The sequence below is a fragment of the Morone saxatilis genome, unplaced genomic scaffold (genome assembly GCF_004916995.1).
Source record: "Morone saxatilis isolate NCDOM2014 unplaced genomic scaffold, NCSU_SB_2.0 Contig11, whole genome shotgun sequence".
Taxonomy (NCBI): Eukaryota; Metazoa; Chordata; class Actinopteri; family Moronidae; genus Morone; species Morone saxatilis.
In genome coordinates this window covers 16,116,422-16,132,519 of record NW_023339663.1, presented here as the reverse complement: position 1 = coordinate 16,132,519, position 16,098 = coordinate 16,116,422, and the positions used below count along the sequence as shown (strand labels likewise).

Here is a 16,098-nt window from a genome sequence, read left to right as displayed (position 1 = left end):
CAACCTCACAATTAGCACTGTGTGTCATTCACTCTTGTATTTTTATCTGCATCAGTGATGAATAAAAATAAATCGGCCATCTGAAAATGCAGAAAACATTTCTCCCTTGTTGAAAGTCTTTAACCTTTCAACACAAGATGTATCGTTTTGTGCAGTGCTTTTCTTAAACTTGCTTCCAAAAATGTCTTGCTTCCTCTACCTGTGAGCTGTTTTTGTCTCAGACACAGTCCTACTTTCCTTCACCCCCCGTCTCTTAGCTTGTCTTCGTCCTTCATTCCCAATCTCTCTTGCTTGTACAAAGGAAGGATCACCATCCCAGATAGATGCAGCTACTAAGACTGCTCTAGATGATTTTGAGAGTCTGCAGGCAAATGATCAGAACATGATCATCTACAAAACGATGAATTTGTAAAAAATAAATAAAAATAAAAAATAACAAAAAATCAGATATATTGTGCAGGATTTACAAGAGGATGCTAATGCCTGATTTGCTCATTTGTTTTTCACCATACAGTGTAGTTGCCCTGCCACATCTGGCCATTTTGTCGCTTGAAAAATCAGTCAATCACTGTCATTTTTATTCATTATGCAACAGTATATTAAATAATATAAGAGAGCAATTCTGTATTTGACACATAAACAAAGATATTCTATTGTCACGTGCATATGTTATGCTGCAGACAATGGTGAAGGTTTTGTGTGTGTGTGTGTGTGTGTGTGGTGTGTGTGTTTGTGTTTGTGTGGGAAAGGATTAATCCAAATAGTGACTTACTGCACAAATCTGCAGCTGGACCAGCTGTCCTGTTTCGTCTGGATTCCCTAAAACCTCCCTCATTACTCAGCCCTGTAGTTTCATGCAAGACAGTTTTTGATAAGTCTTGAACAACCCTGCTAAAACTGTAATAGTAAGATATGGCAAACAGGATTGTGACAAAGGCAGTATAATGGAAGGCAAGTACGTTTATTCCATACAGTCAATGGTTTATTCATCCATAAAGTCATCATGGAGAACAGGGTGGGGGAGAAATAGAGAAGTATTGTAATTGGATTAGTTTGTGTCAAAGTTTGCATTGCAAATCGGGTGGTATTGAGCTGTGCTGTGTGGGCATTAGACTCTATGGGAATCTGCTGAGTGTGTGGTGGCCATGTAGGAGTTGAGGTAGAGGTTAAAGGAGAGAGGAAGAGATGAGAGGAGAGGGTGAAGATGGGTGAGTGGGTTCATGCTAAATGTAGGCCCCTGAATAATTCAATGTTCTCTGCTGGAAACAAGCAGACCTTCAAAGCCATTTAAACAGTTATCATAATCTGAGTAACTATACTGGCGAATTATTTATAGATGCTCATGTCTTGTTTGTTTTGTTTACACTGCTGTCTTTCTTTTTCTAATTTTCCAATTATCCATTCCCATGTTTCTCTCTTTCACTTTGAGCTACATGGAAGTTCATCCAAAACTAGTGATCAGTTGTACTTCATAGCTAAAATCCAGAGAGCCAAGAACATGCAGTAATTACTGTTTCATCAAACGTCTCTTTCTAGGGCAGCTCCAGAGGCACAGAAACAGAAAAGGTTGACTTTGTCCAGTAGGTTTACTTTTTGTTTTTCTCTCAAATGAACTTGATGAACCATAACATTTACCTACATCTGTGGAAAACTACCACAGGCATAGCTTTGGCCTCCTTTGTCATTTACAGACTATAACCTATTGTGTTTCTGTCTGGTTGATTTTTTTTTTAGAGCTGGTATTTGATTTAAGGATTTGGCCGGGGACTTCTTCGGTAGACTTGTAAAGGGATGAAGTGATGCAGAAAATAGGGAACAGAAACAGAAATTCCTCGATCAATCATAGTTTATTTACTACACAGCACATCGTGTATCATTCTACCTCTCTGACAGTCTATGTAGGGTGCAGTAGAGGACAAAAATATCTCACCGGAAATACAACTCTATAATGGACGCAAGCAAAAATATATCAGTAATTAAGTTGCAGCCTGTTGAATTGTTGTTTCCAAAAGTTAGTAGTTTTCTTTACAATCTGCAATTGGATATAAATCACCTGCAGTGATGTCACTGCTTGGGATGCAGAAGTGAAGCATGTTGTAAAGTTTCAGCCCATAGATAAGCAGTGCAGCAGCAGCTTTTTGTCTTGTGTCATTCAGTGGCGATTTATCCTTTAGAAGCATGAGAGCACATTTTATAGACCCTCTGTAGAAGCTCCTTTGAATGTAAAAGGTCAGACTCCAGTTCACCTCACTGCCTTTTGGGGTCACTCCTGGCTTTTAAAGACAATAAAGATTATTATCTTTTTATCAGCAAAATACTTTCCCAGGTCACACACACTGATTGAGCAGTGCAGGAATTAGTTGTTGGGTGTCATGAGATGGGCATTGTCACAAGTTATGCACATGTGTTCATGTACAAACACATACATACACAAATTTGGTGATCCGCAGAGGTTGTTTTCCCTGTGCGTTCACAGGTTTTCTGTAGGAGAGAGAAAGTGCCACAACATGCTGACTGAAGAATGGCTGCTAGCCAGCAGCACAGAAGGAATACAGTACATGTTCCCATAGCTCAGGCTACTCTATGAGTGACATTAAGAGAACAAGAGTGAGAAAAAGTGGAACAGCTATGTATGTTGTAGGGAGGTATGTAATCATTTTACCTCTCAGCTGTCCAAACATTCCTTTCTGTGTGTTCTTCAGTTGTTTTCCTTTCTGTCTTTTAATTAGAGAGGACAAAAACAGGAACAACAACAACAGAAATCTGTATAATACACACAAAGACTGGAAAAATGACATGCCTCACAGACCCTTACACATTAAACAGTGTGTGCACATGGCACACACATACTTATATAACTGTCTAAACACAACACGCAGTCATCAGCAGGTGTTCATGACGCTTCCTGCAGCACACTCCTTCATCCTGCTGAGGAGGTTGTTGTCCTTCTCATTAAAATCCAGTGGAGACGCCATCAATCTTCTGAGATCAATATGTCTTTTCCGCCTCCCTGTTTCTTTCTCTCTCTGTCTCTCAGTCTCTAATGTGTGTGAGGGTATGGATGTGGCTTTAGGGAAATATATAAACCAGGTACTGAGTATGACCTTCACTTAAGAGACCTAACATTAGACCGATATGGGCAGTGTGAGTGGTATTTACTGTGTTGCTTTTGTTGTCCTAATGGTAGGCTGGATATCTCCACCAAGTGGTGTAAAATGGAATTGGAAAAAATAATCTTTGCATGGCTAATATAAAAAATATTGAAAAAGTTGGTATAAGATGAGGTGAGTTGCAGATTATTTATGTTTTTTTTTTTAATATTTACTAGTTTATACAAAAAGAAAGCAGCTAAAAATGGTAGATAACAGTTAGATGGGGTAACAGTCTTTTACCCTATCTAAGCCTATCTTTTACATTTAAGAATACCTAAAAATGTAATCTGTGTGCTCCCAGTAATCTTGAATGAACAACAATCTGTGACCTGTCTAGAAATGGCTGGTATGTATCTGAGTGTGAAGCTAATACTAAAGTATTTTAATGGCTGTAACTGTATCTTGCAAGGCCTCTTTTGCATTTCAACAGAACAGCTCAAGAAAAATGCTTAAAGCAGGTGTAGAAGTATGTATAGATGTCAGTAAACAATAAGACAATTGTATTTTCAAGCTTAAGTTAAGCAAAATATGACAGGTGTGCAGAGCAATTTCCTTGTGTCATGTTTTCAATATGCATCTGTATTTCTTCCTGCCAACTGGATTCCTGTTTGTAACAAGTCATTTTGTGTTTGATTCCCAGGTTCCCACCAGCCTGTGCTGCCCAGAGGTGGGTACATGCGCTCTCCCTCGTGGACACGCTGCAGCAAAGTTGAGCCCCCACGAGAGAGAAAGCACCACAGTGACTCGGACACCCCGGAGCCTTTAATGAAGCTGGAGAGACCGAAGCAGCCATGATATCTGATGTGAAACAGCCGGACGACAGAGAGATAGAAAACCCAGAGGCAGGCAGACAGAGCCAGAGCGGGAACACAACAAGGACCAAGAGGCCCCCCCCACCTGCCACTGTGCACTCACATAACGTTTCATGGTGCTGAACAGACGAGTTCAGGTTGAACTCTGGACAACATGCTCTGTGCTCTAACTAAAGATGTGGAGATGTGCAATACACACACTCTCCTTCTCTTTCCCTCTCCTCTCTCTTTTTCTCTCACACACACAAACACACACAATCATTGTGTTTTTCCTGCAAGAGGTTCTTTTATGCACTCTGGGCTGCCAGATGATTTTAGGCTTTGTTTTTGAATGACAGACAGGGTATGAGATCAGCAGAATAATAACAGCACCTCCATCCTTACAGCCTCTCAGGGCGGGGAACAGCCTGGACAGCGAGATTCGTTCCTAAATTGTGTCCACAGCATGTGGCCAGAGTTTCTGTGTGAAGTCCAGACACTGGGATTCACATTGAATTACAAGGATGTTATTTGAAACATAATTCTGTTCATAGAGCTGTTCAAAATAAAATATTACGCTGAGGCTTAATGTGTTGGCTTGAAAATGTGACAGGGTTTTTTTTTTCTGTTGCCTGCAATTAAGGCAACTTAATCAGTGAAAGTGGACGAAAGTAAGGCCACACTCTTCAAATCCATCACACCTTCTCCATCTTAATGAAGAATGTTTGTTGTTATTATAATTGACTGAAAATGAAAATTTTGCATTTCTCTCACTGTATTTACGGTGCCCCCCAGAATTATTGGCATTTGGTGCAGATTACATGAAAGATAAACAAACCAAGTAGCAAGCTACATGCGAAACACTCGAAACACTTTTCCATACATTAATACTTTTGTTAAAGATTTGTTTCAATAAATGTTTTCCAATTATCATTTTTTTAAATGATGGCTGCCAGAATCGCTGCTGCTAAGGTAATTCGAGCTGGTTCTTTAAAGTTGGTGGTCAGATTCCATTAACAGAGATGCATTAGCCTACTTGTTGGGGAATACTTGAAGCAGTTAGCAATGAACAGAGAATTGCACCACAGTCAGGTGGACTTCAATAAGCTTTGCATGAATGCCAAAAATACAACAAAGTGCCAACAATTTTATAATCATCTTTTAAAAGATGAATTTAACTTAGGATGCAATATTTCACATCTTTCTACGCAAAGGTTATGGCAGATTACTTGATTTATTTATCTCATGTTTGGCATGTCTATACCAGGAGTGCCAATAATTCTGAGTGCTGTGATATGATGGATCAAAAGTGACACTGGGATAATAGAAGAATAAAGTCTTGAAAAAAGAAAAGTGTGTGTGTCATTTATTAACTCCACTTCAGAAAAACAGCCTTAATCTGTTCGATGTGGCGAGCAAGCAAACGTTTTAAGTGTGATGCTATATATTTATACAATTGTATACAAATCTATGGTCATCATTATATTAAATTTATTGGTGCAGTATCAAACATTCGGCTGAATAGGGGGGACAAGCTGATGAAATTACTTTACAGCAACAGAGTGATAGTGGCTTGAGAATTTATTTTGTGTCCACTGTACGTACTGTTATCACTGAAAACTAGGGCTAAAAAAAGTATGCATTTCTGAAAGGAAGGCTCAACCTCTGACTAGTATATGAAATGTCCTTCAGATACTTCAGCTACAATTACGGCTTTTTGTATGTGTTATTTGACATGATGGAATAAACAAAAAATGGACACTAACAATTTAATTCTAACATTTTTAGAAATTATATGTGCTGGTAAAACCAAGTAACTACAAATACAGACTGCTGGGGTATACATTTTTTTTTAATAATACCAAAATTGCCTCACATTTTAGATGTCTCAATGTAAAATCAATAATCCTCACTGACAAGTATTAAGAAATATTCATCAAACAAAAATAAGAACAGTGCATTTTCAAACAGGCACAAAACACACAATATCTTTATATACAACTTTTTTTGAAAATCTGGATTTCAAAACTGACAAAAATGTTCCAGTGTCGTCACACTGGTCAGGTTCTTTAGCTATCTAATGGAAAACCTGATTCAAATTTAAAAAATGGCCCACACGGATCACACTGCAAGGCATTATAGTTCAAGTACATTTTTATATCAAACCTGGTCACTCATGTCAGGTGCTACTGGATTAACCATGAAGACACTATTTATTTATGGTAACAGTGTGTAACGAACCAGCCCTTCTAGTAGAGGTTTGTTCTCAAATACATGAAATGAGAATGCTACATGAATATGTATCTAGCTTAGCTCACAGTTAGGGAAAACATTCAAACATAACAACAATTTGTTGTTGATAAATGTTGGAGGAACGTTACGTTGATACGTTGAACCCTCACTCATTTGTGTTATCCACATCAACTACAGTAAAGCACCAAGTCATTTCATATGATCAACAAACAACCAGACTGTGTTGGTATTGTGACCAATTAATTGTTCAGAGGATGTCATTTTAAAAAGGCAGTTAATACATACAGAGACTTTGAGGTAGCGTGTGTGAAGGCTTACAAATCTGTTTGAGAGCAAACATTTCAGCAGTGTGTGGTATTTGATAGCTTCTATTTGATTCTTACTCAGTTCACTTGTTCGTAAGTAAGCATCCAGCTAGAGTAATGGATGTCTACATCAATGCCTACTCATATTACAATGGGGCACTGAGGAGGAGAAAACAACCTACAGTACATGTGATCCAGTAACATTTGTAATATTGGTAAGAAAATGTGCAAACACTGAGTTCTAACAGATGCCTTTACTTATATATTAATGAGAATTAGGTCGAGGAAGGTTGAAGTTTGCTGGAAGACTGGTGGGGTGATAAAGTATTAATATATTTAAGCTGACACACTACATCTCTGTAAAATTGTCTGAAGAACGATTTAAAACAAAAGTACAGTGAAAGTACCTTTGAATTCCGAGAAACAAGAGAAGAAACTTGGTTTCCTACTCAGGGAAAACACATTTTAAATATTTAGCTATCAACATAATAAAGTGCTGTTGGCTGAGACTGGAAGCATTCTTTTATGGAAATCTCCACCACAGACTAAAGAATCAGCATCGTTATGCTGTAATTGAGCAAGGCTGTATAAGGGCAATGAGCCTCAGAATAAAATGTTATTCATATGATACCATCACAATACTAGCACAGTGTGTAACTGACCAGTACACTCCTAACTAATGTCACATGTCAACTAATCAATTTTTATTTTTTTCATTTGTAACTTGAGCTCAGTTACTTTCCTGACTGAGACAATAGATTAAGTAGGACTCCATCAGAGTGTGGTTGGAAGTGTAGAAGGCATCTCCAGTGAAATGTAAGTCACACACTGCCCTCTTCACAGAAGCCTTGACTTTAAACAGCCCTAACATTAAAATCACAAGATTTTTTTTTGGGAATTTCCGCTGGAGTATAAATACTACAATAACAAATTGCAAATTACATAAGCAACACATCACCATTCTTCCTTTTGTAGCTGTTCACGAGAGTGCTGACACACTGCAGTCTGGTCCAGGTGGTGCTGCACTTGAGAAATCTTCGCCTGAATCCAGTGGAACATTTACCTTGGGGTTGCATGTCCACCTACAGATAAAGGGCTGATTTCTTTTGACTATTCTGTGGGGGTTTTTCATCCCCTTTGTTCTTGTTCCAGTCTTTTAGCCCTTCGGGTAGAGAGGTGTCCTCCTCAAATTCCCCTAGCCCGTCAACAAAATCCTCATATGATGACTTCTCTTGAAAGGGACGAGTTCCCAACAGCTCCACCATGTCAGCTTTGTCTAGAATCTCCTTTTCTAGAAGACGTTTTGCAACCTGCAACACATGACCAATAATAGTCAACAGCAAGCAGTCTACTGATGACGGCTAACTCCATCATTAATTAATATGCAAGTGGTGAATTCAAGAACAGATTTTCTTTCAGACTTAAAACACTAATCATTATCTTGAAAGTGAAAATAGTTCTCACCTTCTCCACCATTTCTTTCTTATCGGTGACGAGCTGAAGTGTTCGCTGGAAGGCAGCATCTATAAGCAAGCGCACCTCCTGGTCTATAAGCTGGGCTGTAGTTTCACTGTATGGTTTCTCAGTTACTATGTCACCCTGCTGAGGGAGGTCAAAGGACACCTGACCCACCGCCTCGTTCATTCCAAACTGTACAACCTAAAATATGAAGAGACACTGTAAGTCAAAAGATAAACAGTGTTGCTTCACTTCAAACCAACTGCTTCTCACTTCTCAAGTGACCTCTAATTGTGAAAGATGTGGTTATTACCTGTGCGTAGGCAGACTGTGTGACTTTCCTGAGGTCATCCTGGGCCCCGGTGGTGATTCGGCGAAAGAAAATCTGCTCAGCCACTCGACCCCCCAGCATCATACACATTCTGTCGAACAGCTGCTCACGGGTAAACAGGTACTGTTCCTTAGGCAGGTACTGCGCATAACCCAAACCTTTACCTCTGGGAACAATGGACACCTGAGGGAGAGCAATTTAATCTAATTAATCTAATCTAATTTGGTATACTAAATTGACTGTGAAAGAAGATTACACAACCGCTGCAGAATTCATATCAGATATAGATAGAGAAAAGAGGTTGTCTGACTACCTTAAGTAGGGGGTCTGCGTGTTCTAGGAACCAGCCAGCCACAGCGTGTCCGGCCTCATGATACGCCACAGTGGTCTTCTCAGGAAGCTGCAGTACCTGAGTCTTTTTCTCCAGACCTGAGAGCAAGTAAGATGTAAATGTCTAACCAAATTGCACTGTGTGTGTTTTGTACAAGCAGTAAGTTATTTTAAAATCAACTTTATTTGTCATATACAATCATACACAGTACAGTGTATAGTGAAACTATTCCTCTGCATTTAACGCATTTTAAGTACTAGTAGCAGTTGGCAGCCAGCACATCATCAACTCCTGATCTTAGCCAGTGTCTTCCATCATGGGCACTGACCGTCAGGGTTGATGTGCCCTTCAAGCATACAGTAGATACAGATGAGGGAATGGAGTCTTTGGGTTGGTGCATGAGCCAAAGACTTTATATCTGAGTATTGTGTCAAATCACATTGTAAGTACCGTTGAATCAAATCCTTTCCAGGAAGTCTCAATGAGATATATTATTATTATATTAGTGAAATGCATAGAAAGTCTAACCACTTTAATACCATTGCTTTTACTACTAACTAACTTCTATAAGGTGTATAACTCATACTCAGTAGTCATTCTATGAGTAATAATAATATAATAATATTAAATGCATACATGTGGCTGTTAACTCACCTCCAATAACTCTCTCCACTGCCTGTTCAAAGTGCTTAGTGCTGACATGTTGGTTGAGGTGGCGTGCAGCTATTAGAGCGGCCTCATTACACACATTAGCAATATCAGCCCCTAAAGCACATAAGGAGACACAACAACCAAGTTATACTGGGGTGTGATAAAGAAACAATACAGCAACAGATACAGAAAACCAACTGTATCATCCTTTTAGATAAATCCAAAGACGGAGCTGTGTGCACACACGCAAACATGAATATATATTTATTGTTCTTACCGGTAAAACCTGGGGTTAGTGCAGCTAGCTTTCTGGCCAAAGCCTCTACTTCTATACTGGAGTCCAACTTCAGAGGTCTTAAATGCACCTTAAAGATAGATGCCCTGCCTTTAATATCTGGTGGGCCTGTAGAAAAAAAGAAAACAAACATATTTTGAGTTTTATGTTTCAGGACTCTTTTTTTAGAACAAAATTACAATAAACAGGTAAACAGATTTAATCAAAATAAGAGTTGCTGCAGATGTAACATCATCACACTTATAAACTGTTAAAGGAAACACAAGTGTTGTCTGCACCTCTCAAGGATGTCACATTTATAAACCTGACAGACAAGTTATTTAACTAAATACTGATCAAACATTAATCAGTAATGTGATTGTTTAAGCAACCTTTATCTGACCGACAGTGTTTACATGTAACAACAGAAATGAAAGAGGAAAGGGAACAGAGAAACTCAACAACACAGAGAGGATTGGTGTGTCCCATCCCTCACGTTGGCCTCCAGTTATTTAATCCTTCTTTTATAGAAAGCCTGCTCTCTCATTCTGACCCAGTTTTCTTTGTCAGAGAGAAAAACTGCCCTGCCCACCATTGTCCAGCACTGCTGGTGTAAAGCAAATTAGATCTCGGCAGCCAAAAAAAGATCAACCATTTTAACCACAAAGATAAAAGAGCACAGTGTGCAACACACGCTTTTAATGACATAAGAAGTGAGCAGGTGCAAAAGAAAAACAGAAGCAAATCTAATAGGCTTGAAGGTAATTTGTATCGAAATCATACAGTAAGTGCAAGATGAGTGTCAGTGAGGTCAAGCTTAGCACCTGCGTCTGAAGCAGGCAAAAAAAAAAAACCTAACAAAGTTAAATCTGGGTCTGCATGCACATTAATGCCACTGAACTGCATTTGTTGAATTGTGCCTGGTGAGCAGTCATAGACTACTGACCAGGTCTTGTAATTATTAGATCACTCTTCACTTATGTGGTTTAATGCAGGGACAGGAGGGCAAGGAGGTCAGTTATTTAAGGAAACCGACAAATGGCAAACATCAAATGATAAAAAGAAACAATTGTATTTAATTGAGTGTAGAAATGACAATAGATTTGCAGGAATGCTGAAAACAAACTAGACGACTTTTACAACAAGTTATAAATGATGATATAGAAAAATAGATTTAGTGCGTGCGTGAAAAAGGAATGTCATGAATTGAAACCAGTTCTCAGGCATCTAGATGACAGCAGGGAATTATAAAGCTGGAGAGGAGACAGCTAGAATACGACAGAGGCAGACAAGTGCTTTACCTACCTATGTATATATGTCGATCAAAACGACCAGGCCTCATCAAAGCTGGATCCAGGATATCAGCTCGATTGGTGCCAGCTAAAACGACCACGTTAGTACTACTGTTGAACCCTGTGATAACAAAAACAAATAGAATAGAAAGATCTTGTGAAATATTGCGACAGGAATGGGAGAAAAACACTGAACACAAATGATATAATGCATACCATCCATTTCCACAAGCAACTGGTTGAGGGTGTTTTCCTGCTCGCTTTCGTTGCCAAAGTTCCCTCTGCCTCTCTTCCTGCCCACTGCATCAATCTCGTCGATGAAAAGGATGCAGGGGGCATTTTTTCGAGCTGTGGCAAACATATCTCTTATCTAATATATTAGAAAAAGAAATTACAATTCAGCATAACTTCAAACACAGAGCGCCAAGAAAGCTAGATTGCCCTTTATATCCCTAGCTTCGACACAACAATCCAAAGTACTTTTGTGTTTGTGTGTTACAGATGAGCATGAACTGCATGTGACCCATCATTCAGCTTCCAGACTCCTCAAGGGGGATTTAGCTCAGTACTAACCCTCGCTGGGCCCACGCCAACAAACATTTCCTGGAATTCTGAGCCATTGACGGTGATAAAGGGGACGTTGGCCTCTCCAGCAGTGGCCTTAGCTAGCAACGTCTTTCCAGTACCAGGTGGACCCGATAAGACTGCACCCTGAAAACAAAGGAGTTACTTAATGATCAATGCACATTGACATTGTCCCATCACCCTCACCCCCTAACTCTATGTCACAATCCTTTGTGATATACAATATGTCACACCTTTGGGATCTTGGCTCCTAGGTCCTGGTACTGCCGTGGGTTCTTCAAGAAGTTGACAAACTCCAAAATCTCCAGTTTGGCCTCCTCACAGCCTGCAACGTCCTTGAATCGCACGCTGATGTTGTCTTTTATTATCTTGGCTTTGGATTCACTCATGCTGAAGGGGTTTCCTCGCCCCCTACCTCCACGACCTCCTGCCATTGGTCCCTGCCGCGTGGCAAACATTAAAAAGCCAACCAGCATTAAGGTTGGGAGAATGCTGTAAAGAAATGTTCTGTGGGGAAAGAGGACATGAATAAATTTTATACGCATAAAAGTCATTTTAATATGAAAGTTCCAGGTGCTCATTGGGTGAAATTCTCACCCATCGCTTTCACTGCTGTAGAATACAGGTACTTTCTTTGTGGACTCCTGACCCATTTCCTGCTGGGCCATCTCCAGGTTATGCTCAAATGAGTCAACACTGCCAATGTTGAACCACAAATAGTTCTGAAACATACAGACAACAAAAAAGATGCAGTATAAAGTGCATATGCTTATATTATTTAAACTTCAAAGCAAGACTGTGATACTTTTTAAAGAAGAAATAACAAGAAAGAGATCAATTCTTCTTACAAATGAAAATATGCAATAAATCGCACCATTGCTCGTTTCAGTGTACTCGCTTGCTGCTAGAGTCTTACTTAGTCGGACCAGCAGCTTATGGTGGCTAAGTTTAGTACTTTTGAGCATCAAGGTTCAACTTGACCTTGGACGTTGTAGTTTGACCAAATTACATTAACTCAAAATTCACTTCCTAGCACAGGATTTTGACGGATTTTGCTCATTTGTGAATCACAATTAAAAGTACAGAGGAAGAAGAACTTACCATTATTCCGTTATTGCCCCTTGTCACACTCACGGTGATCTCCATTCAGCAAAAGTTACATAGGCTTACTTTAATCTATAGACTTCTTATCTATGAGTGTGTATGTGTGTGTGTGCATTCATTTATTTTCAGGCCAACAGTTTTTTAGGAGACCATGAACTCAGAAAACGAAATCATGACTAGAAACTAGGACTGAACCACCAAAAAACCAAGAGGACATAACAGAATTTTCATGCAACTAACCACTTCTGATGTGTTCACTCCATGGGCAGGAATCACTTTGACATACTGTTTATTGACAACCTCCAGGTGATCTACCTGTATTGAGAGAACAAAAACCAATTTGAGAGATAAGATAAAAGAGACACACAGATAAGGAGACACACACACACACATCAACACCAAAACCAAAACACGCTCTGCCTCTTACCAAACCTCTGCTCAAGTAGTGATGCACAAAGTCCTTCCAGGAGATCTGAACCCCCGTCTCTCGGAAATAAAAGTATAAAAAAGCTGAGGTCATGCCTGCCGCACCAATTGCAAGGTTCCGAAATACTTTTTCATCCAAGGGAAATTCATCCTGTTAGATAAAAGAAATGTTGTAGGAGAGAGGAGATCAACTGATTAAAGGCCAAGCTGTGTCACTGAAAAACAAGTCACTCTTCTCACCCTGTGGCTGCAGTATTCTGCCTCCCAGAACAGCTGGGAGAACCATTTTAACAGTATGTTTTCAGGAAAATGTCCATTTCAACGTTTGAAAGCTTATATTAATTTTTTAACATCAATGCATAACACAAACCAACAATTTTGATAAGAATTCATTAAATTTCAAGACGAAAGAAATGTGAACCAGATATGTAGTGTGTGCGACATTTTACAGTGGAAAGACAACTGTATCATCAACAAATAATGTAATAAGAATATTATTATAGAGCTGAATATTAATTTATGTGACAAAAAGATGTTAAATTATGAAGAACTTTAACTTGCACTTATGAGTAAAAGAAGTAAAAGATTAGGCTTACATTTTACTTTCAAAGATCTCAGATTCCAGCATTTTAGAAAATATGTTCCACATCATTGGTGTTTCTGTATAGTGCATTTAATGAGATGCATTAACAACCTAAATAAAAGAGTTACACCTTACCTGAAAGCGTGTCCACCAGTGTGAGTCACCCTTTTTTCCTCCTCTTCGTCTTTCGTCCTCATCATCATTTGGGTTTTGAGATTCTTGCTCGTTGGTATTTTCATCTAAAGAACAACATAAAATCACTCTGATGAACTGAGAAAAGAGGACGTACCAATGCCGTTTGTGAAGATGACTCAAACCCTCCTCACCTTCAGCTGACTTATTGGAGCCAGTGCTTTCTTCACTCTTTGGGAAAAACTTTTCAAAACCTAAACCAATTCAACAGCAAAAAACACACAGAACAAAAGAATTGAGTGCAAACAGCTCAAACTGACCCCAAAAAGATTTAGGTTGTGCACTTATTCAGTTACATTAGTGTAACAGCATTAGGGGGTACATTACCTCTTGGTGGTTTGTTTGAGCTATGTAACCGAGCGAGTTGGAAACTGTGTTGATATAATCCTCCACATCTCCTTTGGATCATTGATGTCTTCTGAAATAAAGGTAGTGTTGAATATGTTAAATATACATATACAGCAACAGGGAGCTGGATTCAACAGTAACATGGCATCTGCAGCTACGAATGGGTCATGCAGACTAATTTCCATGTTAATATGAGTAATCTGTCTGCTACATGTTTTTTCCCCAAACAATGTTATTTACAGGATTACTGAAATCTCATTATGACCTATAAGGATACTGGACTGTGTAACAGTTAACTTCATTAAGTCATTACAATACTGTTTCAGATAACCCACTTATACTTGATACTGAACAGCTGCTTTAAAGCTCACATGGTGTTTACCACCATATCTGTCACTTGTGCATAACAAACACAGATTAAGTTATTATTAAAGGGTTACAGACACTGATAATATGATTATTGATACTTGAGAATATTGAAAATCTGACGCTGTTATATATTTTTTCACATGCATACATACAAACATTTTGTTTACACATAAATATATATCTGAGTAAAGATATGTTGTTGAGTTTAATCAAATATGCCAATAACAGTAAATAAAAAAGTGATTTTCTGAGTTTCTTTTTAATTATTATCTATGAATAAAAACATATAACAAAACTAAATTAAACTTGAATTGAGGAAAATAAGCCAGATAAGCATTACAATGCTGGCAATACAATATTATATTTGACTGCCAGTTTCTGCTCATATGTGTGTACATACACACCAATATTGGTATTGATACTAACCCAGTATGTGCTGCTAATATCAGCCTGCCAGTGTGTCAGCTGGGCTCTATTTACCATGCAAAGTTCACCAGAGAGAAAAGAAATCCTACAATATTTGTACATTTCATGTGAGAATAAATACTTTAATTGGAAGTGTCACCCCCTAATGGAAAATGCGCCACCCACAGTATCTCAACTACATTTTCACAAATGGTTTATCTGGCAATGACAAGGCAAAGTAAGTCCACTGAAGATAGTTATCTCATCCCAGCCAGTGAACATCTATCGCTTGTTATTCCGAAGTTAAGATATGCAGCCTACCATTCAAACATAGTTTTAGGTGCCAACTCTCGCACACAAAAGTTTGATTTCTACCCAACAAGTTATGTGCATGCTTTGACCTATTTTAAGACCTAAATGCAACCGAATGAACACACCACCAACCGAGACGCGCCCCCTCCGAACAAAACATTATGAAACAGAGAGAAAACCGACTTATAAACTGGACATTGTCAAACGGACGTCTCCTGAGGATACAAACAACAGCAGAGACACATAAACAGTGCTGCAGTTTGTTTGTTTGGAGGTTATTTTGGGTCTGCTGGCTGCACTAAGGAACACTCTGTTCTTTTCCCACGACAGACCCCAAAAACAGTCGCAAACCGGACTCAAACTCCTGCAAAACACCGTCGTTAAACACATCTGCGAGAAGCTTTCGTAAAATAACAAGTTTGCACTCGTTAAGTAGTGTGAGAGCACCGCAGTGAGTCTGCACAACAGACAACAAGAACAAAAACAATGTCACCGTACCGACGCGAGTGCGCCGCTGTGGCGAAAAGTAGCTGAAACGGTGGACAAATCTCGGCTCCACGTCCGGACCGACCGAACCCGGTTCCGAAAGGGCCCGAGACTCACAGAGAGAAGCCCCATCGTGTCAGCTTTCTCTCGGCTTGGCTCTGAACTTGTCTCCGGGCCATGAAGAAGCACCGCGCAGCCTATACCAGATTCATTTTTCCCAGGGTGGCAAAGTCATGTCCCCGCCCACCTCTGGCTCTGATTGGTTAGGACTTGTTGCCTCACCGGTGTGATTGGTTAGGTTTAGGCATGAGCAGTGAGCGTGGTGAGGGTTGAATGTCAGGGTACTTCAGAGGCAGAGTAGGGCGGGACATGACTTCACCATCCTGGGAAAGAATATATAGGAGTGGGGCCATGAATTTTGTTTCTTTATTCATTTTGATCTTAAATCTC

General features: G+C 39.3%; 2 protein-coding genes across 6 annotated transcripts in view; one reads left to right on the top strand and one right to left on the bottom strand.

Annotated features, from left to right (window-relative positions):
* Positions 1–5,307, top strand: part of dbndd1 (dysbindin domain containing 1) — a 22,075-nt gene extending 16,768 nt beyond the window's left edge. For all 4 annotated transcript variants that reach the window (XM_035652330.1, XM_035652332.1, XM_035652331.1 and 1 more), the window contains exon 6: positions 3,793–5,307. In XM_035652330.1, coding sequence (XP_035508223.1) covers positions 3,793–3,947 — 155 coding nt within the window. In that variant the 3' untranslated portion in view covers positions 3,948–5,307. The remainder of the gene's footprint in view (positions 1–3,792) is intronic.
* Positions 5,308–5,774: 467 nt separating this feature from the next.
* Positions 5,775–15,888, bottom strand: LOC118321125 (AFG3-like protein 1). 2 transcript variants are annotated; one of them, XM_035652323.1, is made up of 17 exons: positions 15,661–15,888; positions 14,056–14,146; positions 13,863–13,922; positions 13,672–13,775; positions 12,955–13,104; positions 12,768–12,842; positions 12,021–12,145; positions 11,657–11,930; positions 11,412–11,549; positions 11,055–11,208; positions 10,852–10,959; positions 9,550–9,675; positions 9,276–9,386; positions 8,604–8,719; positions 8,273–8,473; positions 7,966–8,160; positions 5,775–7,811 (listed from the first exon to the last, which is right to left on the bottom strand). In XM_035652323.1, exons 1-17 carry the CDS (start codon positions 15,778–15,780, stop codon positions 7,584–7,586), a joined length of 2,376 nt encoding a protein of 791 aa, XP_035508216.1. In that variant the 5' UTR covers positions 15,781–15,888; the 3' UTR covers positions 5,775–7,583. The 2 variants fall into 2 exon arrangements, with proteins under 2 accessions (XP_035508216.1, XP_035508217.1); XM_035652324.1 differs by having other exon boundaries at positions 14,056–14,143.
* Positions 15,889–16,098: the final 210 nt, after the last annotated feature.

Coding starts and splice junctions, on each gene's coding strand:
- LOC118321125 (XM_035652323.1), bottom strand. CDS start 15,780: ATGGGGCTTCTCTCTGTGAGTCTCGGGCCCTTTCGGAACCGGGTTCGG. Junction 12,146..12,767: donor GAGTGAACACATCAGAAGTG/GTTAGTTGCATG, acceptor TGTATGTTTCAG/AACTATTTGTGGTTCAACAT. Junction 8,161..8,272: donor CACAGTCTGCCTACGCACAG/GTAATAACCACA, acceptor TTCATATTTTAG/GTTGTACAGTTTGGAATGAA.